This window comes from Marmota monax, unplaced genomic scaffold (genome assembly GCF_021218885.2).
Source record: "Marmota monax isolate L192 unplaced genomic scaffold, Marmota_monax_Labrador192_F-V1.1 WCK01_AAM20220418_F8-fsc00035, whole genome shotgun sequence".
Taxonomy (NCBI): domain Eukaryota; kingdom Metazoa; phylum Chordata; class Mammalia; order Rodentia; family Sciuridae; genus Marmota; species Marmota monax.
This window is the reverse complement of record NW_026691961.1, coordinates 5,605,842-5,627,158: the sequence shown is the minus strand read 5'-3', so window position 1 is coordinate 5,627,158 and position 21,317 is coordinate 5,605,842. Positions and strand designations below refer to the sequence as shown.

The 21,317-nt window shown below is 42.8% G+C and overlaps 1 protein-coding gene across 4 annotated transcripts in view; it reads left to right on the top strand.

The window, feature by feature from the left end:
• Mrtfb (myocardin related transcription factor B) overlaps positions 1 to 20,661 on the top strand; it is a 176,668-nt gene extending 156,007 nt beyond the window's left edge. For 3 of the 4 annotated variants that reach the window (XM_046440541.2, XM_058578186.1, XM_046440550.2), the window contains 8 exons: positions 381 to 628; positions 4,704 to 4,827; positions 5,308 to 6,333; positions 8,334 to 8,489; positions 11,277 to 11,435; positions 11,733 to 11,867; positions 15,276 to 15,336; positions 17,538 to 20,661. In XM_046440541.2, the coding sequence (XP_046296497.1) occupies positions 381 to 628; positions 4,704 to 4,827; positions 5,308 to 6,333; positions 8,334 to 8,489; positions 11,277 to 11,435; positions 11,733 to 11,867; positions 15,276 to 15,336; positions 17,538 to 18,073 (2,445 nt within the window). In that variant the 3' untranslated portion in view covers positions 18,074 to 20,661. The remainder of the gene's footprint in view (positions 1 to 380; positions 629 to 4,703; positions 4,828 to 5,307; positions 6,334 to 8,333; positions 8,490 to 11,276; positions 11,436 to 11,732; positions 11,868 to 15,275; positions 15,337 to 17,537) is intronic. The other variant, XM_046440564.2, reaches the window with a different exon arrangement.
• The last annotated feature ends 656 nt before the right edge of the window (positions 20,662 to 21,317 follow it).

The following is a 21,317-nucleotide window of genomic DNA, read 5'->3' as shown; positions in this document are numbered from 1 at the left end:
GTTTTTATATGTTCTCCATATTTAAAAGGAAATTAGTGAAATACACTTAATCTTTTCCCTATTGTGTATTTCACATACAACCCGTTTTTTACTAGGAGATAACAGCAGAACCAAAGTGCACGTTTGAGGAATTTAAGGAGGTAATGCTGGACTAAGCATCCAGCCTGCACCCTTAGGGAACAGTGGGGCAGGAGAAAATGCCTTGGTCAATGTAAGTATAGAGATGTTTTTATGGCTCTTGAAATCTATTTAGTATATTGCTTCCCATAGTAGTTACAGTGGGTTCTAAGGTACACTGCTTTTTAATCGTTCAGACTCATAGCAGAATCAATTTTATGGAATGACATCTCTTAAAAATATTTTTTCCCCCTCAAAAATAGCAAAGCCATCCCAAGAATCCAAATGACAAACACCGTAGCAAAAAGTGCAAAGATCCTAAACCACGGGTAAAGAAGTTAAAGTACCACCAATACATTCCACCCGATCAGAAAGGTGAGAAGAATGAGCCACAGATGGACTCCAACTACGCCCGCCTGCTCCAGCAGCAGCAGCTGTTCCTGCAGCTGCAGATCCTGAGCCAGCAGCAGCAGCACTACAGCTACCAGACCATCCTGCCTGCACCAATCAAGTACGGGCGGGGTTGATGCACTTATAAAGTGGATTGTATTGTGGGTTTTAGGAGGACCTCAAGTTACCAAAGTTCAGATGTGCTGACTTATTTGTAAGCAGTGATTACTTTCAGTTTGTTATCAAAGCTTACCTCACCATAGTGTCTAAAGTCACACAGTGAGAATGGGTACATTTCAGTGCAGGTTTTGTCCTCTAAAGTAGGGGCTGGGCTTTCACAAGTTAGACATACCTTCTCACAATTATTCATTGAGGAAAGATATGCCTGTTGTATACTCAAAAAGGTATCAGATATTATGAAAACACCTAAGCAACATAAACAACTACAAAGGAGAGATGGGTGTAAACACAGGAGTTTGGTGAGATTAGCAAGATTATGTTCACGTGGACAGCTCGGGAACAGGAATGGGTAAGCAATACTGTGTACTGGATGGTAAGGAAGAATTCCTGAATGGAGAATGTGATTAAGAAAAGGGAGAGATAATCGAGTAGAGTCAGTGTCTGCAGGAATTTGAAGTTGGGCGGAAGATGTGGTAGACTGAGTGGCTCAGGACAGTGGTGGTGCACAAGACTAGGGAACAGACCCAAGAGGACAAAGAGCACAGAATGAAAGGAACAGGAAACAGGTGAATGGACAGTGATGCCCCAGCTATGGAGAAGAAATATGGTTCCCAAGTTTGATCCAATAGTGAGGGACTTAGGGAAGCAAGGCGTCCGACACCAAATCCACAGTCGCAGCAAGATGCCCATGGCTTGTTTTGATGATGTAATAATGGAAGTTTCCAGGTGCCCATTCCCACTATGTATTTTTATTTGTGAGTACCAGAAAAAGCAGAGGACCTGTCCTCTTCCCTCACTTTCCAGGAAGTAATGCCAGCATTCGACTCTAGAAGACGACACAAAAACCTCATTATAAAGTGTTCTGTGATCTAGCCATTCAGTTTAGGATCACATGATCCATAAAAACTACTTCTGTTCCCTCTTGTAACCTAAGCTTCTCTCCAGAGATAGTCCCCATTTCCTAGGAGAAGGATAGAAACCTACTGACAAGCTTCTTTGTGAAGAAATCTCTCCTTCATATGTGAAGGATTATCAATTCACTATTTTTCTCTGAAAATACAAATATCTTGAGGAAGATCAGACCTATTAGTAATTGAGGCCTTATTGTGAAGTACATGTCTAAAATATCAGGGCATGGGGATGAATAAAGATTTTTTTGCAGTATATTATTTTAAGAGCCCCAGGCCTGAGGGAGGTGTTAATATTGGAAAGGAACCAGGGAAGGCTACAGAGAGTTAGAACAGTATCCAAGACAACTGCCACTACTTTACAGCTCCGTCCAGGACCGGGCAGGTACCCTGTACTGCTGCCCTCGTTTGTATTGGGCACCAGTAATAACTGCCAGTCATGGTTACCATCCTTGTTATTTACCACTCAGGATGCTCTAACATTGTGCTTCGTGCCCTGAGTCACCACCCTCCCTTAATCCAGAAGGAATTGCTACTCCATTCCTGATGAGGAAACTGTTGAACTGAAAATTCCATTAAAGGATTTTCATCCGCAGTGTCAATGCAACCATCTTTTCTATAATGACAAAGTTTGGCTGCATGGATGGCTTTGTGGATGGGAACTTGCACTAGGATGCCGCTGAGCTCCTCCTATCCTTCCCCGAGGCTCCAGCTCCTTACACACTCCTCCACTAGAGTAACCACACCACATACCCGGGGAACATGATCCAGGAACGAGGAGGAGGAAAGCATACTTGTTTCGTGTATTATTTCACCACAGGAAGCCTGAATTAAGTTCTGTCTAGTTTCTGGATCCTAAAAATGGAGACTTAGTAACACATTGCTTATCTTTACCAAAATCCCATTACAGAAAAACTGAAGCTTTACAGTGCCCATAGCAGCAAATTTCACCTGCATCATGTAGCCCTTTGTGCCACAGAAGGTGTAAGCAGCTGGGCCTCAGTTAAAACCACCTTGTCAGGAGACAGAGGCTGCAGAGGGTGGAGAAGGCCCACCGCAGTCCTCAGAACCTCAGGTCTCAGACTGCACAGTAGTCACATCTGTCAGCTTCCTCCTCCTTTTCCTCTGAATTTGAGTGAAAATGGATTAACTTATTTCTGTTAAACGCTGAACCAAACTCTGAATCATGGTCCCAAGTATTGTAGAATCTCGACCAAAAAGAATTAGTATCACAAGGGAGCAAAAGGTAGTCCATGGATGAGGATGCTCTTAAGCACAGACACACACACACACAGTGCATGCAGTACCTCTGACAGCGAAATGTCCTGGGGAAGGCACTACAGGCTCCTTGGGGAAAACAACAGGGAATAAAAACAAGGCTGAAAAACACCAATTAAATAAGATGTTTTCATGACTCCAACCTGAGATTTCAAAGTTGTGATTTTAGAAATGAAAATAATACATACTTGTCATTTCATCCAAATTTCAAGAAACTTGATCTCCAAGGCTTTTTAAGTCTATATTCAACAAAATTCAGGCAGGTTTATAAGACCCCGAGATGAATATCCAGTTAACTGTTGACCAAGCTGCATTAGCTTCCACCACAGGCACCCTGCAGCTCCTGGGGTGAGCATGCCAACCACCACCCTCACTGGGTCTTCAACTGTGGGGGAGAGGTATGCTGTGGTCACCATAAGCCTCGCAGGTGGAGGAGGTTGAAGAGGGATCAGCTTGATATGAGAAAGATTATGAGGACACGGATACAGCACCTAATACCAGAGCTTGACAGCTGATCCACTAGCTCCTTGCGAATAAAGTCTAACTGCGTCATAAGTGAACACCTGTGCTGAAGTACATACCACCCAGCAAAGGAAGGTCACATCACTAGGACCTCAGAGATCCCCTTTGGGGCTTTTCTTGGTCCCGACTTCTATCTCCATAAATTAGTTTTTGTTTTTGAACTTCATATACATGCAATCTGACAGTAAACTTACGTACTTAGCTTCTTTTGCTCAGCATTGTTGGTGAAATACATCCTCATAATGCAAATAGCAGTAATGTTTATTTCTGCTTAGTATTCTATGTACGACTATACCATAATTTATCTACCCACCATACTCTTGGGTTAGGTATGTCTTTCAGTCAGTTATCTACCTAGGAACAGAATTGCCAGGGTCATAGGGTAGCCATGTTTTTCTTTAGCCATTTCCACAGTTGGGTAAACTGGTTGTATCAAGCCTCTGCTATCAGTGCTGAGAGATCCATTTGTCTCAGGTGCTTGGTATTATTATAGTAATTCTGCTAGGAACACAAGGCTATTTGTGATGTGCATTTTCATTTTCCTTATACCTAATAAGGTTAATCATTTATTCACCTATTTAGTGACTGTTTGGATATACTTTATTGTATACCTGCTCAAAATTCCTTCCTGCTCCCCATCCCCTTTATCCATTAGGTTTTGTATTTTTGTGAGCTTTTTCCCTACAAACACACTCTGATTTATAAGGCTTTCTTTAATACCGGACAAGGGACTCAGAACATAAAAGTACCACCTTTTTCCATTCTGTGGCTTGAGTTGTCACTATCTTAAAGATACCCCTTTTATTTACTGCCTATTCTGTCCTATTTTGAAAAATCCTTGTCCATCTAAAAGACATGAGGATATTATCTTAAGTTTTCTTATAAGAGCTTTCTTGTTTTCATGATTCACATTTAGATTTGGGAGAATGATGCGAGATGGAACATTCCCCACCCCCATGTAAAGATCCAGTTTGGCCAGCACCATTTATGGGAAGGATAACCCTCTTCTCCCTGCTACATGGCAGTCGAAAACCTTTTGATAACTCGGGGGCCCTGTATGCAGAGATTTGTTTCAGGAGTCTCTCCTGTTTCCCATTTGTCTGCTGTTCTGTCCTTGCCTCAGCACCACACTGTTGAAATAACTGGATTCCTATCACATTCTGATCACTGGTGGTAGGGCTCTTCCAGTGTTGCTGTCCTTCAAGGAAATGACCATGAATGACGTGGCTGTTCCAAGTTAAACTATTAATAGAAGCAATAGCAAACCTATGAGTTACTATAAGCTCTAATTTTCTTTTTCTTTTGAAGAAATGACAAAAATAACAGTGGGAATTCAGCTTTGACCAATAGCATGCCCGGCACACCAAGACAGAATCCATGTGCTCCTGCGAGAAAGCCAGGACCTCTGCCCCCCAGCTTGGATGACTTGAAGGTGAGGGTTCCAGGCAGACCCTACTCTTACATAAGTGCCCAGAAAATGGGAACAAATGGCCAGATTTGTCTGTCACATGTGCAGTTTTCAGTGGCCATTCAACCTTAGCAGCAAAATGACAAGCCTTGTAGAGGTCTTTTCTCTTTACTTCCCTTATGCATCTTTCAAGATAGATAATAGCAGCTCTTAATTACCTAGCATGTGCTTTGTACAAGCACCATAGAGAGACCACATTCACATAATTTTTATTGCAGTGTATTGACAATTGTTCCATATTTTTAATTATTGCTATGTCTTACTGTGCCTGATTTATAAATTAAACATCAGTATTTGTGTATAGGAAAAAACATTGCATGTATAGGGTTCAGTACTCACCACAGTCTCAGGTACTTATTCCCTATGGATAAGGGGGCCACTGTGTATTCTTGATCTGCCAGAAAGTTATAAAAACCGAGAGACCTGATTTGTCTGTACTTCCAGGTATCGGAACTGAAGACAGAACTAAAGTTGAGGGGTCTGCCAGTGTCGGGCACCAAACCGGACCTCATTGAGCGCCTGAAACCCTACCAGGAGGTCAACAGCAGTGGCCTTGCCTCTGGCAGTATCGTGGCAGTGTCATCATCGGCCATCGTCACCAATAACCCAGAAGTCACTGTGGCATTGCCAGTCACAACCCCACAAAACGCTGTGACTACAGTCTCTACTTTGAAGGCAGAAGTGCCGACTACTGCACCCACCAACACAGCCCATGCTGAAAACATTCATTCCCCTCTGCCAATCTCCCCCTCGCCCTCCGATCAGTCCAATTTGAGTACTGACGACACAAACATGGCAGACACTTTCACCGAGATCATGACCATGATGTCTCCCTCACAGTTCTTATGCTCCTCTCCCTTGAGAGTGGCAAACCACGAAGACAGCCTGAGCCCCACCAGCAGCACCCTGTCAAACCTGGAACTGGACGCTGCCGAGAAGGATCGCAAGCTTCAGGAGAAGGAGAAGCAAATCGAAGAGCTGAAAAGGAAACTGGAACAAGAGCAGAAGCTTGTGGAGGTTCTGAAAATGCAACTTGAGGTGGAAAAACGAGGGCAGCAGCGGCCACCAGAACCCCAGACTGGCACCCCTGCTCCCTCTGTCACAGCGGATCAGAAACATGGCGGCCCTGGTTCTTCCATCAAGGACGAGGCCTCACTCCCTGACTGCTCCAGCCCCCAGCAGCATATGCCTGTGGCCAGCCACTCTGTAGGCCAGCCCATCTCTACAGGTGGCCAAACCCTTGTTGCTAAAAAGGCTGTAGTCATCAAGCAAGAGGTCCCCGTGGCGCAGGCAGAACAGCAGAGTGTGGTCTCACAGTTTTATGTGAGTTCCCAGGGACAGCCTTCTGCCATTGTCGCCCAGCCCCAGGCTTTACTGACCACGCAGACTGCTCAGCTGCTGCTCCCGGTGTCTATCCAGGGTTCGAATGTCACCTCAGTGCAGCTGCCAGTAGGCAGCCTCAAACTCCAGGTGGGAAGCATGTCATGAATTTGCCTTACAGCACACCCAGAATGGAGACCAGTGACAGAACCCCCTGAGTCCTTTCAGAACACATCCATAGGCGTCACAGTTGTAGAACACATGTGGGCGAGGAGAACCATTCCAAAAAAAAAGGGAATAGCTAGGACCGTTTTAAATGGTAAAAAACAGACACGGGTGCCTTTCTCTGACCTCTTCCCTTCAATGAATGCAGTATCATGTACAGATGCTTTTCACCCATTTTGTCCCATCACCTTGTATATTTGTTCAATGTCCTATATGTAGGGCAGTTTATATATGTGAAAGTTAGGATAGTATCTCAATGTCCTACTTATAGGACCACTTATCTTTATTCTTGATGAAAATAAGGATTTAGAGCTTATAAATCCTTTATTTTAATTTAGACCTATTTTAATGTACCCATATCACAATTTCATCAAAATATTGGCAGATTTGAAAGTTTGGGACTTCATGGGTTCAAGGTCAGTGGCATTGTCATGAATGATAAGTGCTTCATGGCAGCAGCTTCCATACCCATCAGGAACTAAAGTGGCTTACTTCACTTAACCTTTCCTCCCCCAGAAGAGCCACATGATGTAGCCCAATTCTAGATGGGGAAACTGAGGCCTGGAACAGTTGAGCTCAAGGACAAGGCTGATGTTTAAACCCAGATCTTCCAGACTCTAAACCTCTGCTTTTACTCCATTCTATTCTGCCTCCCAGACTTAATTCTTGTAAGGCTCACATTAATGTGAAGGTGCCTCAACTAAGGAGGCCATGACCGCAGATGGAGGAGTGTGGATATCATGAAAAGGGGATAAAACACCCAAGGGTAGGTTTTGTGTTTACATAACCTGCCTGTTTACCTGAGGTGGCTTTTGTATATGTGAGTTTAATAGGTTTTTCACAAAATGTGGATCAGGAGTAAACAAACCGTTTGGACCAGTACTTCCCAACCTTGATGACCCAAATACTTCTAATAGCAGAGAGGAATACCCTTGTCCCCCTGTAGTTAGTGGGCATGACCCAAAGGCCCTTGGCATGTGCACAAAGTCTGTCTCCCCATTCTGGCTCTTGAGCATCTATGCCATTGAAGATCTACTCCATAATATATCTTTTAAAATTTTTTTGATCCAAATCTTCTATTAGAGTTGTTGTAGGAACAAAGACTTTTATTTTATGCCTTTGTATACCCTAGAGCATTGCAGGCCATCCCCAGGGAGTATCTGCTGCAGCTTTATAGAAGCAGGAATCTGGGCAGATGGGCCTCAGATTTCCTAGTTGCTATTAAATGTTTTTCAGTATCTGACCTATGAAGTGTAGTATCTATGAATTACTATTTTCGTTTTCCAATTTTCCCAGTTTTCAGATATCATTTCTTATGTAACTAAGAAATTTAAGGGCATGAAAATAACTGGCTTAGTGTTTGATACTGATTTAGAATTGTTAAGTTTCCAAGAAGAAAGGTTGGTCAGTGGGTATTTGACTAAGTTATAGTCAAATAGCAGCAAGAAGTTCTAGCATGCTATTGTAGACGAGGGTGAGTGTATATAACAGTTGTGTACCATATATTTCAAAAAGCCAGAAGAAAGGAGTTTGAATGTTTTCACTAAAAAGAAATGATAGGCGATTGGGACGTAGCTTAGAAGTAGACCACTTTTCTGGCAAGCACGAGGCCCTGGGTTCCATCCTCAGCACCACAAGAACATTTTCTTTTTTTACTGTTTGACCTGATTTAAACATTATACAGTAGTATGTGCATTGGAACCTTACATGGGTAGCCTATTAATATGTCTAGGTTCTGTTTTATATGTAAGTTCAAAAAATTTCAAGTGGATTATTAAGGTTCAGCTTTATGCAAATGAACTGGAGTGTGTACCTGTAAACATTGTCTTATTCCATTTTAGATTTGATTTCCAGTTAATTCTACATCTAACATCTTGAATCCAGCTCTGCTTCTGACAATTCACTGATTTTTCTTGACCTCCTAGACTCCACCACAAACAGGAATCCAGACTCAGCCTCAGACAGCAACTGCTGCACAAATACCAGCTGCAGCCCTGCCCTCAGGCCTGGCCCCAACTGTACCTCAGAAACAGGAGACTTTCCCGCAGCACATGCTCAGCCAGCCCCAACAAGTCAGAAAGGTTGGTGGCTGATCCCAAAGGTCATCTCCTCATCTTCCCCACCTGCTCCTTGGGAAGCCCCACTGCTCTTTCTTATGGTCTTTCTGCCACAGAACATGCCCTGGGTCAGATGTTGTTTGGCAGATTTTCCAGTTGTTCGGAATTGAGAGAGTTCTTTAGTACTAATAGCTTAACAATTAAATCCTTTTCCCAAGTAAAAGGTTCAAAAGTATATTTTTTAATCCTTATACACTAAATTTAAATAAATTTATTTTAAAACTCAGTAAAGTTAAATGTGCTATTCCCTGGGGAAAGATATGTGAAGATTGAAAGGATACTTCTGACTTCTCTCTCTCAAGTAAGATCTTTATGCTGTAGGTATTCAGAAACCAGAGGTTTTTACCATCACAGCCCCCAGTGCTGGGTGCTTGGCTTCCTGCACAGTTTACTCACTTCCTCATCTTCATATGAGGGTATTGGCCTAGACTCATCCTGAATACAAGTTCCTTCCCCAGACTCAGATTTTCATCATCCCTCAGTGGGCTGGGAAGGTAGCTTAGAAGTGGAGCACTTGGCTAGCCTGTGCCAGGCTGGTAGGGTGGGCAGGGTGTGCACTAAGTAAACAACATTCCCTCTTGTCCAGTAGGTGGAGCTGTGTACACATCTTCTTGCCAGAAAAATCCAAAGGCCCCCAAAACAGGTACCACTATCTTAAACCTTGAGAACTGAGTCCCAGGGTTTAGGCAGTTAGGTATGCTATCAGTACGTCTTGAGGTAGTCCGAACTGCTGGACCCAAGACAATATGAAGGACAAAGATCAACAACCATTTTTAGCAGTAACAGACATACTGACATGCACAGGTCCCCTCGGAGACACAGCATTAACTGTCCACAGTTGTATGTTACTGAGCTTCAGAAAAGCTCACAATACCATTGTCGTATTGTTGTTATGAGCTCAGTAAGTGTTCACATGTTCAGACAGTTTTCTTTGGGTTAGGGAAGAAAGAGGAAAATATAGACACAGGATGACAAGTTTATTCACTAAGTCTTAAAATACTAGAATTAGGAATCATCATTTCCAGCTTACAGGAAATGATGTTTTACAAACGTAAGGAAATTCAGCTTTTTCCAGTAGGAGCATATTTATAGAGCTCTTCATTCAGAGGTTATATATGTGTATCCATCCAAAAAGTATAACTTTTGTGCTTAAGAAAATACTCATATGCTGGGCATGGTGGTACACACCTGTAATCTCAGCAGCTTGGGAGTCTTCAAGTTCAAAGCCAGCCTCAGCAATTTAGTGCGGGCCTAAGTAACTTAGCAAGACCTTGTCTCTAAGTTTTATTTTTTATAATTATACACACACACACGTACGTATATGTATATATACACACACATACATATACATGTGTTATATAAAAATGGCTGAGGCTGTGGCTCTGTACCTCTGGGTTCAGTTCCAAGTTAAAAAAAAGAAAAGAAAGAAAACTCATGCACCAGGTGCAGTGGTATATGCCTGTGATCCCAGCAGCCTAGGGGGCTGAAGCAGAAGATTGTGAGTTCAAAGTCAGCCTCGGCAACTCAGTGAGACCCTGTCTCTGAATATAATAAAAAAGAGGGAAGAGGGGTGCTGGGGATGTGACTTAGTGGTAAAGCACCCCTGGGTTCAATCCTTGGTATCCAAAAATAAATAAATAAGATACTCATTATTTGATAAAAATGAAGGTTTTTCCTCTTTCAGAATACTAAGAAAGTGTATTAAATATTTTTATGCATAAACCAAGTTGTATGAAATACAGTACTCTATCAGCAACATCCCCATGTATTTGTAAAAATATATAAATTTGTAAAAATCCTCAAAACGCCTGACTCTTTATATAACTAAACAAAATGTTCCTGTAATCCGAGCAATTTCCTTCCACAGGAGGAAATTCTCACCTCTGACTAACAGAGCAGAAACAGCTTCTCAGAAGGGGGCAGATTTTAAAGGCAAGAGAGCCAGTGGGTGTGGTAGGGGCTGCATTAGTGTGCGCTTGGAGCAACGAGGAGGCTCCGCAGCTTCCCAGCTAGAGCTAGAGTAAGGACCTGGGCCAGGACGACAGGACAGAGGCCCAAGCCCAGAGGCATCACTAGATAGCAAGTGCTGAGCGGGGACTAGAGTGACCTGATACTACTCTTACCTAGGTGTAAGAAGGAAAATAGAACTGAAGCAGAGTCAAGAATTATTGCCTCTCAGAGGCTGGGCCAGTGACAATACAGAGAAGAATTCATATTACTTTTGAGGTGTCCAGGAAGGTGATGTGGAGGAGGCCTTGGTGCTGATGGGTAAGGTTAAGAGACTAGAGAGGCTTGAGGATAATTAGCTCATCCTGACCCTGAAACCTGAGAGGAGATCACCTAGTAAGGTGGTCAGAAATTCAGCTGTCACTTTAGAGGGAAGCCTGGAGAAAACCTCCCACAGGGCTGTCTGCACCGGCAAGTTGCTCAGGAGAAGTGAGTGTGCTCCAAAGGAAGGTCAGGCATCCCCAGGCCAGGCAGATGCAGCCCACCTCCTGTTTCTATAGATAGCATTTTGTTGGCTCACAGCCACTCCCATTTGTTTCGTTGTGTCCTTGCTGCTTTCCTGCTAGGATGGCAGAGGTGAGCACTTCCGAGAAGATACGTGGCCCACACGCCTTAACCTCAGGACTCTTTAGCCCTTTACAGAAGTTTGCTGACCCTTCTCTGAAACATGGCTTTTTTTTTTTAAATACTTCATTAGGGAAAGCAAAAGAACAAATTGAATGAGAAATAACTTATTCATTACAGGTTTTCACAAACTCGGCACCAAATACAGTTCTTCCATATCAGAGGCAACCGGCTCCAGCAGTCCAGCAGCCCTTTATCAGTAAGGCCTCCAACTCTGTTCTTCAGGCCAGAAGCCCTCCACTTTCATCCCTGCAAAACGGACCCAACACTCCCAGCAAGGTAACCCTGTAATGACCTCAGCCAGCAGGGCTTGCTGACATTGGCAGCACTCCAGTTCCCCACCCTTTAGGCTGGGAATGACCACCTATCAGTGTTGGTGGGGTGATGGCACCTTGTTAAGGAGGAGCCCTGCTGTGGTCACACAAGGTGACCCACCAGAGACCTCAGCTGCCCAGGTCCTTAAAGAGCTGCTGCTGAAGATCTTTGATTGGCAAGAACCGCAGAGCTGAGTCTAGCCAGGGCAGGAGCAAGCTTGCTGCCAAGAGCTAATTCATGCTCCTCCTCTATTTGATACAGCCTAGCTCGCCCCCTCCACCCCAACAGTTTGTCATCCAGCACTCTCTGTTTGGGACCCCAGTCACCAAGGCAAAAGACCCACCCCGCTACGAAGAGGCCATCAAGCAGACACGCAGTGCACAGTCCCTTCCAGAGGTGAGTGTGGACAGTCACAGTTCATGAAACTAGTGTTTCATGAGTTCCCCCCACCCATCCTCAGCAGCCCTATACCAGATCCCTTGTCTTGAGACTGATTTGCCTTAGTGAAACAAAAATTATAATCAGGAGCTTCATATTTTAACTGGTATTTAAAATCTCAATCTCATTATGAAGAATCCCAAACATTTCTATAGGAGAAATTACCTGTAGATACTGCTTATTCAGAATCCAGGGTTTGTCTAACTTTTCGTTTGATACAGAGGGATCAGTTATGTTAGGGGCTCATGTGCTCAATAGCAGGGCACATATTTTATTCAGCTTCCTCATTTCTAAAGCCACCTTTGTCAGGCCAGCTAAATTCACCTTACCCTGCATCATCTCTCCTAGTCTCTAGTACCCTCTGCCCCTCAGGGTACACTGTGGATTTGACAGACCTGCAGTTCTCCAGGCTTTGCAATACCTATGCCCACCGACATTGACCTGTGAGCCTTGTTTCATTGAAAAAACAGGAACAGTTGCAGCTGCCCCTGTGTATAAATCATCTGGCCTGTGGCGAAAGCCCAGACCTAGCAGCACTCGTCATCCCTTACCCTAAACACACCTCCGACTCTCCCCACCTCTCCAAAGCTCTTTTAAAGCTTAAAACTTAACTTTCTAGAAAGGACCCCAGCCCCATAGAGCATACAAACCGGTCCCCCTCCACCAGGGGGATGTGTCATCACACCGTAGTTGACTGGACCTACCTTGTAGCCAAAGTGAGCATCTATAGAAACTGGCAGATGACAGTGTGCAGTTGGGCACCCTCACAGAGGGCACATGGATGCTCAGGCCTGTGGTGGACTGCCTGTCTGAGGAAACAGACGGTTGCCATATGTTTCTAGTATCCACTTAGTGCCAAGAGAAGACGGCCTCTCTAGTTGTAAAAACATTCCCTCAGTTCCAGACTCAACAAGGGACCCATGAGGAAAAAACCCAAATTTCAGGAACAGGTTTAAACATTTAGAATAAAAATCGAAACAATTAAGAGTCACCTAGAAGTCAACTAGACTGTCCTCCCCCGTGGTCCACTCAAAAGTAACATGTATTCTTCATAGGGAGCAAAAATGAGTTGGCAAGGGCTGGGGATGTGGCTCAAGCAGTGGCGCGCTCGCCTGGCATACATGCGGCCCGGGTTCGATCCTCATCACCACATACAATGATGTTGTGTCCGCCAAAAACTGAAAAATAAACATTTAAAAAAAAAAATGAGTTGGCAAGTGCTCAACTAGTGTTGTTATGAAAATGGAAAGGTAGAACTGATCCTTCCAAACCTGGCTTTCATGTGTAGGCTTATTAGCACTGTCTCCTTGATTTATGTAACAAGAAAGGAGCAGCTTTCTCTTTAACCTAAGACAACTTGTTGGAACCCATGGGGTTTACGTGTCTCTGGGTTCATATTTACAGACCAAGGGAGACAAGTTCTCCGTTTGTGAGTAGGAGTAACACTGTGTCTACAGTCCCTCTTTATGTGCCATTGAGCACCCAAACTCCAGAAATTCAGTGGGGTTTTTTTTGTTTCTGAAGTACATTTACTCAGACATCCAGTGCCATGGGTGGCTCAACAAGGCTATCCTGGTTTAGTCTTCCCACAGGTAACAGCTGTAAATCCTGATCACGATACAAAAAGCAGCTACATGAAGGCATGGAAGATGAGTAGAAGTAGTCATGTTCCAGTGAGAGTCCACACTGGGAGATAGAAGTCACATGGCAGGAGTTCCCTCCTCTTGCTCTGGGGTCATGCTAAGTGTCAGGGTCACTCTTAGAAAGTGACCTAGACACCCTGTGGTCTAGATACCAGAGGACAGGGTTGAGAGCAGCCAAAGGGAAAGAAACAGAAAGAATCCCACCTTCTGTCTGCCTCTCTGGCTGACCCCTAAGCCACATAGGCATGGTAGACTCAGCAGCTCAGGTGAAGACAAATCTAAACCAAGATGGAACAGCTAGCTACCCCAGAGATGTTTCTCAGTTGAAGTCCAACCACATTAATAGCTTACTAAACCAAAAGAACCTGCTCATCTTAGAGCAATGAGAACATCCACACCATCCACTTCTAACATGCAACATCAAGGTTGTGGAGAACAGCCTGTCTTCAGAAGAGGCAATCAGTTGAGGCGAGACCAACTCAGAGCTGATCTACATGTTGGAGTTTGCAAACAAGGGTTTAAAGGAGCCACCTCCTCAATGATGTGAAACAAAATATGTTTATAATGAAGAGAGACAGGGGATCTAAACAGATACAGAAATGATTTTTTAAAGGCTAAATGGAAATTCTGGAACTAAAATATCTGAAATGGAAAAAAAAATCATAGATGAACTTCACAAAATGGAAATTCTGGCAGTTGGCGGGGGGAAGTCAGTGAACTGGAAGACAGCTCAGTAGAACTTACCCAGTCTACTTACCAAGCCTCAGAGCCCTGTTATGTAACAGTATGATGCAGATATAAGACAAGGAGAGACGAGAAGAATGAAACAGATGGATATTTGAAGTAATGTCGAAACTTCCAGAAATATAATGAAAGATAAATTTATAGCTTTGACACACCCAATAAACACCAAGTTGGGTAAATAGAAGACCTAGTCAAATTATCAAGAGCAAAAGTTAAAGAAAAAATAATTGAAAGCATAAAGAAAAAAGCAACACATTACATATAGGGCAAAAAGTTGATTAATGTCAACTTTTCATAAAAAAGTATGGAAAGAAGAATAAAATAACATTTTTGAAGTTCTAATTCATCAAAGATAGCATTGTCTTGTTTATAACTTAAATATTTACAACTGATAAATTCGAGGAAATAAATGGATCTATACAGTTACAGTATTCCCTATTTTTTTTTATGTATTGTATATCTATAGGAGCAATTTTTTTTTCATATAATGAAATGAAACTTAAAAAAAAAAATTCTAACTTTTTCTAAAGTATTTTTTGAGGACAGGAAGGAAAGAACAGGGAAACAAAAACCAGACAGGACGACTAGTAAATAATAAAATGGTAAACCCAAATTTAACCACATCAGTAATGACCAGAAACACAGCAGTTAACAATTCAACGAAGATGATCGTCTTTAGACACTTAAAACTTTACCTAAATGAAATATAGATACTGTATTAGAGACTTCTTGAAATCCAGTTCAGTGATAGAAAATAAGGGAAGTGTGGAAGTCAGCTGGGCTAACATCTTATTCCCTTCTTACTTAGCTCTTAGCCAACCTAGCCAGCTGTGACTCTTGGGGTAAATGGCTGAACTTCTTGGGTGACCTCATTTTCCAACTCATCAAATTACAGATTAGAAGTGGATGTTCTGTGAAGTCCATCAGTACCCCCACCTTTGTACGCAAGACTGCTAACACATTTTCTCCTTTGCCGTAGATTTCCAACGCACACAGTCAGCAGATGGACGACCTATTTGATATCCTCATAAAGAGTGGAGGTAGGTCAGAGGTCATGCTGCCCACCGCCCCCCCCAGGAAATAGCTTCTCCACACATCTGTGACAGGTCTCCTCCAGAGCTTTAGGTCATTACAAGGAAAAGTCATTGATTCAGCTCCAAACAGTAATATTACATTAGATTTATCCATAGATATCTGCCTGCTGAAAAAGATTCATTGCCAAACAAAGTAAAACTAGATTTAAATTCCATGTTGAAAATTTCAAATTGTATCCCTTGAGTATCACTCATTTTCAAGGGATGAGAACATTCCAGTTCTACTTTAATTCTTTGACAACCATGTTACCCTGTTTGGGCAAAAGCAATAATACTAAAGAACTTTGTATATATGTAGTCTTAAAAAGGGATTTTAACCACAAAAAGTGTCAAGGTTTTATCTGTGCCACACTTACACGTCTTTAAAAGGAAGAACAAATCAGCATTTAAAGTTCAAGGGCTGGGGGTGTAGCTTAGTGGTGGAGTGCTTGCCCAGAATTCACAAAGCCCCAGGTTTGTATCCCCAGCACCACAGAAAAAGAAAGTTAAATACAAATGCTATTTAGTATTGTAAAGTACCTTTAAGTTATCCGATGAAAGTAGTTTCATTTGAATTTTGAAATGCCGATTGAAATTTCTCCACTCATAACAGATATTTTTGATATTGAGGTTGATGTTATGGTTAGAATGTTGGGCATAGCAGAGAATTCTTGATTTGCCTATAGATCTGCATGTGCAAATGGTTTGGGGGTTTTTTTGTTTTTTTTGGTTTTGGGGGGTTTTTTGTTTGTTTGTTTTGTTTTGTTTTGGGCTAAGAACTACATTGGCCTTGCAAAATAATTTAAGCTCATGGTGTATATAAACTATTGAAATTTTTGAAATAGACATTCAATTCCCTCATTTTTAGGATGAAAAGTTTTTGTTAAATCTGGTAAAGATAATAAGTCTTAAAAATTGTTAAATTTTTATGACCTAAACTTGGAAATTCAAATGCAAAGTCAATCAACAACTGAGTTATTTTCAAAAAGCAGTTTTTATAAGAAAGTATATAATAGTATTCTATAAGTACAGTATTTCATCTTATCAGTAATAAGAACTAAAATTTAAATAGTTGATTATAAGAATAGTTAAACTGCACTCGGTTTTCAAAACAAAAATGATCCAGAGCACACAGTTGTCAATTCATTAGTGGGAATCAAATTTTAAGTGTTTTTTCCTCTCACCCATTTAAGAATCTGAGCTTTCATTAGTTTAATCTATTTTCCCTCGTGTACCTGCATAAAAATGAAACCAGTTATATCCTCATGAAAGTCATTCAAATATCCACAGCGAAGTGAACACCTGTGTGTATAATAAATGGTCCATTAATTCACCCCTTGATCTGGCAAAGAGTAACACAATCAGAATTTATCAGGGCAGGACCAAATCCTCAAGATTATACAAACTCAAAAAACAGGAGAGGGAAGTAAGCAGGTGATCCACCTTGTCTTAAGAAAAAGGTGGAAGGAGCCATGTGTTGTCAAAAATTTAATAAGATGTCCTTGTAGGGCTGGGGTTGTGGCTCAGCGGTAAAGTGCTCACCTAGCACATGTGAGGCACTGGGTTCAATCCTCAGTACCACATATAAATAAAGGCATTGAATTCACTTATAATTTTTTTTTTTTTTTAAGAAAATGTCATTTGTTTTCAGAACTTTATACAAAATGCGTATGGCTGAATTGGGGACACAGTCCAACTATAATGATTTTTTTTTTTTCAAAGAAAATATTAGATCTTTTTAAGAATATACTTCGGGTCTCTTTGAAAACTCAGGAGAAATATTTCCATTCAATTTGAGGATCTCATGCAGTTATCAGCAGATTCACAGTGTCAGATAAGAAAGGAGCCATACCTTAAAACCTTAATGACTAAGAATAAGGACCCAGTAATTAAATAAGCCCTTGATTCCTGTCAAGTAGGATATTATAGCTTGCAATGCTTAGTCTTACTGAGGAAAAACTGAAAACACATCAGAATGTAATAAGCTTTTGTTTTATCTATTTAGCTAAAATGATTCATCATCCTAAAGATTATCAAGGATTAAACCTGACGAATAGCATTTCTCTCATCTCTAAGAGGGGTGAGAATCAGAGTCACAAAATAGCAAAATAACTGCCCTATTAATAGAAATTTTAAAATAGTAAATCTTTACTTCAATTATTTTCCAGAGATTTCCCTCCCTATAAAAGAAGAGCCTTCCCCAATTTCCAAAATGAGGCCAGTGACAGCCAGCATCACTACCATGCCAGTCAACACAGTGGTGTCCCGGCCACCACCCCAAGTCCAAATGGCACCACCTGTGTCCTTAGAACCTATGAGTGGTTTATCCGCCAGCTTAGAGAACCAACTAGAAGCCTTCTTGGACGGAACTTTACCTTCAGGCAGTGAAATGGCTCCACTACAAAGCAGCAGTGAAGACAGGGAACCCTTCTCCCTGATCGAGGATCTCCAGAACGAGCTGCTGAGTCACTCTGGCATGCTGGGCCACGCACACTCACCCATGGAGACTTCCGAGGCCCAGTGTGCCGCAGGGGCTCCCTGTCTGTCTCTCGACCTCTCAGACTCCCACCTGGACAGCATGGAGTGGCTGGACATCACCATGCCCAACACATCCTCGGGGCTCACTCCCCTCAGCACCACTGCACCAAGCGTGTTCTCTGCGGACTTTCTAGACCCACAGGACCTCCCGCTACCATGGGACTAACATCATAGGCTGCTTGTCTCAGAATTCATGAGGTTTCAGAATATGAAGAAGATTCTAAGAGGTCAGTTTTTAGATATAGATCCATAGTTGCATTGTTGCAATTAAAACATGTAATAGAAAGAGTAGCTAAGAAGGTCAAGTCCTGGAAACCAAGTTTGAAACCTTTCATTGCATTCAGCAGTGAATTCCTACAATCTAACATGGCACAGGGCCTTCTGAAACACTAGTCCAAGAAGACTCGCCTGGTTCTCCAGACTGCAGTACAGAAGGAAAAGTACCTTTAGATAAAGACATAAGAAAGGGTAAGACATGCAGGAAAATGACACTAGGATTCTCTGGTAATCAACTACATGTAAACCTCTGTGGTCACTGGGACCCTAAATAAAAGGCAGACAGCTCCACTCACAAACCAAGGCCGCAGTGAGGGAGAGGAGAGGTCTCTGCAGGAGCCACTTCCTAGAGATGGCCTGAGCCAGCCAAGGCACACCGGGGAGCCAGAGAGTGGAGAGTGCTGCCCAGCTTGGTGCGACAGCTTCCAAAGGAAGACTTTTGCTCCGTTCAGAAACCTATGTGATTTTTTTTTTGTTGTAGTTTATTTTGCAATTTTTGGAATCTTACTTTAGAATTCCAAATTTAAATGGAAGATATTTCACCACAACCATATGTCTACAGGATATTGTCAGACAATCCACTGTAAAAAGTCCAGGTATATTGATAACACTGAAAATTCTATTAGCAGCCCTCTGGGTTGATTAGATTGGTTTTAATGTGTATATTAGGCATTTATATGGACACTCTGACTTTGTGATTTTATAGCTGACGTTAGGGTAAGGAAATGGGTATCCAGTGGTCCTACTTTAAGAACTCGATATTTCTAGAGTACTTGAGCCACATGTATTTTTCATATTTAAAGAATTGCTGACTAACTTTCAGGTAACCAGACCCATCTCAATGAACCAAGAAAAGGCTAGCATGAAATGTCTTTCTGAGCTGGTGAATTAGAAGAATGGAAGGTAAGGGGGAAGTCTTCTGTGAACCAGGACCAGGACCAGGACATTCCCACCTCAAGTCCAAGTTAGACTGTCATGAGCTCGGCCACCAGACCCCAGCTCTGGCTGTCTTTGTCACCAGTCCCTGGTTATCATCTTACAGGCTTGTAACTGGATGTCCTACCCAAGCTCTCACTATATTATCAAGCCTAAATATCAAAAAAACTGGAGGTTTTATTAGTTTTTTTTTTTAATATAGAAAAACATTATCACATTTGTCAAGTAGTTTAAGAAATTTTCTGAAATGCCAACTATCACAAGATTTCCCAAATTATTTTGATCTAGTAGTTTTAGGTATATATAAAATGTAAATAATGGAACAAAAAACTGAAATCTTCCAAACAAGGGTGGAGGGCTTTATTAAATAATGACACTGTGCCGTCTCCTCACCCTGTGTAGGCCCAAGGGCCAGGTTGATTCCTGGGTCATTAGATGGTGGATGCTCCACACAGTGACACGCAAGAGGCAGCCTGACCCATTGTTTGGGAAGAATTTGTAAATCATTTCTGGGTTTGTGTTTTGCCTAAAAATATAATTCTTTTTTGGTCTATAAATTTTACTATATGTAAGAAAAGTCCACCTTTCCAACACTAGCTCCCTGGAGCCCTCTGTTAACTGCACTTTCTGGCTTGAAGGTGCTGATGGTGCTGACATGCAAGGCAGAGGCCACTGTGCTCAACGTAGTCAATGATGAAACTGGCAACCCACCCCAGGGTATGGCAAATCTGTGACCAGCTCCCACCCAGGCAGATGAGGGCTTCCCAGCATAGCTAATGGGACCCAGGTCAGTTCCTGGGTAGGGATGGTCTCCAGAGCCAGGTTATCACTTGGGAAGTCACCTTCCCTGTGGAAGGTCTTAGCCCTGGATTTTCTGAGGGCTTCTGTCTGGGGTTCATCAGGTCCCCAGTCTCCAAGCACCTTCTTTGTTCAGATTTTAATAGTGTTAATTAGCACCGACTAGCAGTGGGACTGTAGAAGGCAACTGAACACCTTGTGCTCCTAATGCCTGTTGAGTGACTTCCTGGTTCCTTAATCCCGAGTTGCATACACAGATCGTTTTCCAGCCCTCCGGTCCCTTCATCAGTAGGGACCTGAGAACTTGAACCGCACCACAGAAAGTTTGCTCTCCAGAAACACATCACGCAGCACAAAGAATGCCGGCTTGTTAGCAATGTGTAGTCAAAGAGCAGCCTACATGCGCTCGAGCCTTGGTGTGCAGCGTCTCGTCCTCCAGAAGGCAGTGGGCCTGCAGCACCTCCCGCCAGCAGCCATCCCACTCGCACCATTCTACTTGGCCCTCCTTTCCCAGCCCAAGTAGCCAGCAGGCACCTGGGACACAGTGCCACTTTCCAGGGCCTCACCCCCATGTCCAGGTAAGGGCGAGCACGTGGGCAGTGTGTTGGCACGCATGTGACACAACCAAAGACCACTCTGCACACCAGGCCTTTGACCTGGCAGAGGTGATGTGCATGTACTAAAGGTGGCTTTCTGCTGTTGGAAGCTAGTTTCATAGCCATTAAAGCACAGGACAAAGTCGAATTCTCGCTATGCATGTGTGGGGTTCAGATGTGCTGCTGTTGTACATCATATTGCAAAGTACTCCATTGCCAAGGAAACAGGCCTAGAAACATTGTCACACCCATCTTATTTCCCTGCATAGTCTCAACACAGTAGCATAGACCTTCCTTTCTACTGTAATCAGGTCAACTTCTTGGGGGTGGGGTAGATAAAAAGAATGATGCTGAAGCTCCTAGAAAGGCTCTAGCAGTGGGGGGGTGGGGGGGGCGGGTGTGGTCATCCTGCACATCTCATTGTAGCGTCTCCTAGGAGGCGTCTTAGGTCGACGTTGGTAGATCATGTTCCAGCATCTTCCCCGAAATGTGCAAGCTACCTTATAGGATTTGCCACATATCTACATAGATTCAGAATTTGTGGAATTTTTTTTGTGAAGTTACTATGTGTTTCATGAATATCTTTGTAATATTAATAGGTCTTATTTAAATTTCCTTTTTAAAAGCCATGGGGTTCTGTGACCCATGTAACTGACACTTGCCAGCTTGTGAGTGCTATTCAGGAACAGTGGCAGAGGTGCTGCCCCAGCTGCTGCCTACAGAAGGCAGGGTCACAGAAATAAGGTGGCGTCCCCAGGCCATGCAGTCCAGACACCCAGTGGCGCACAGGAATACGTTTCCCAT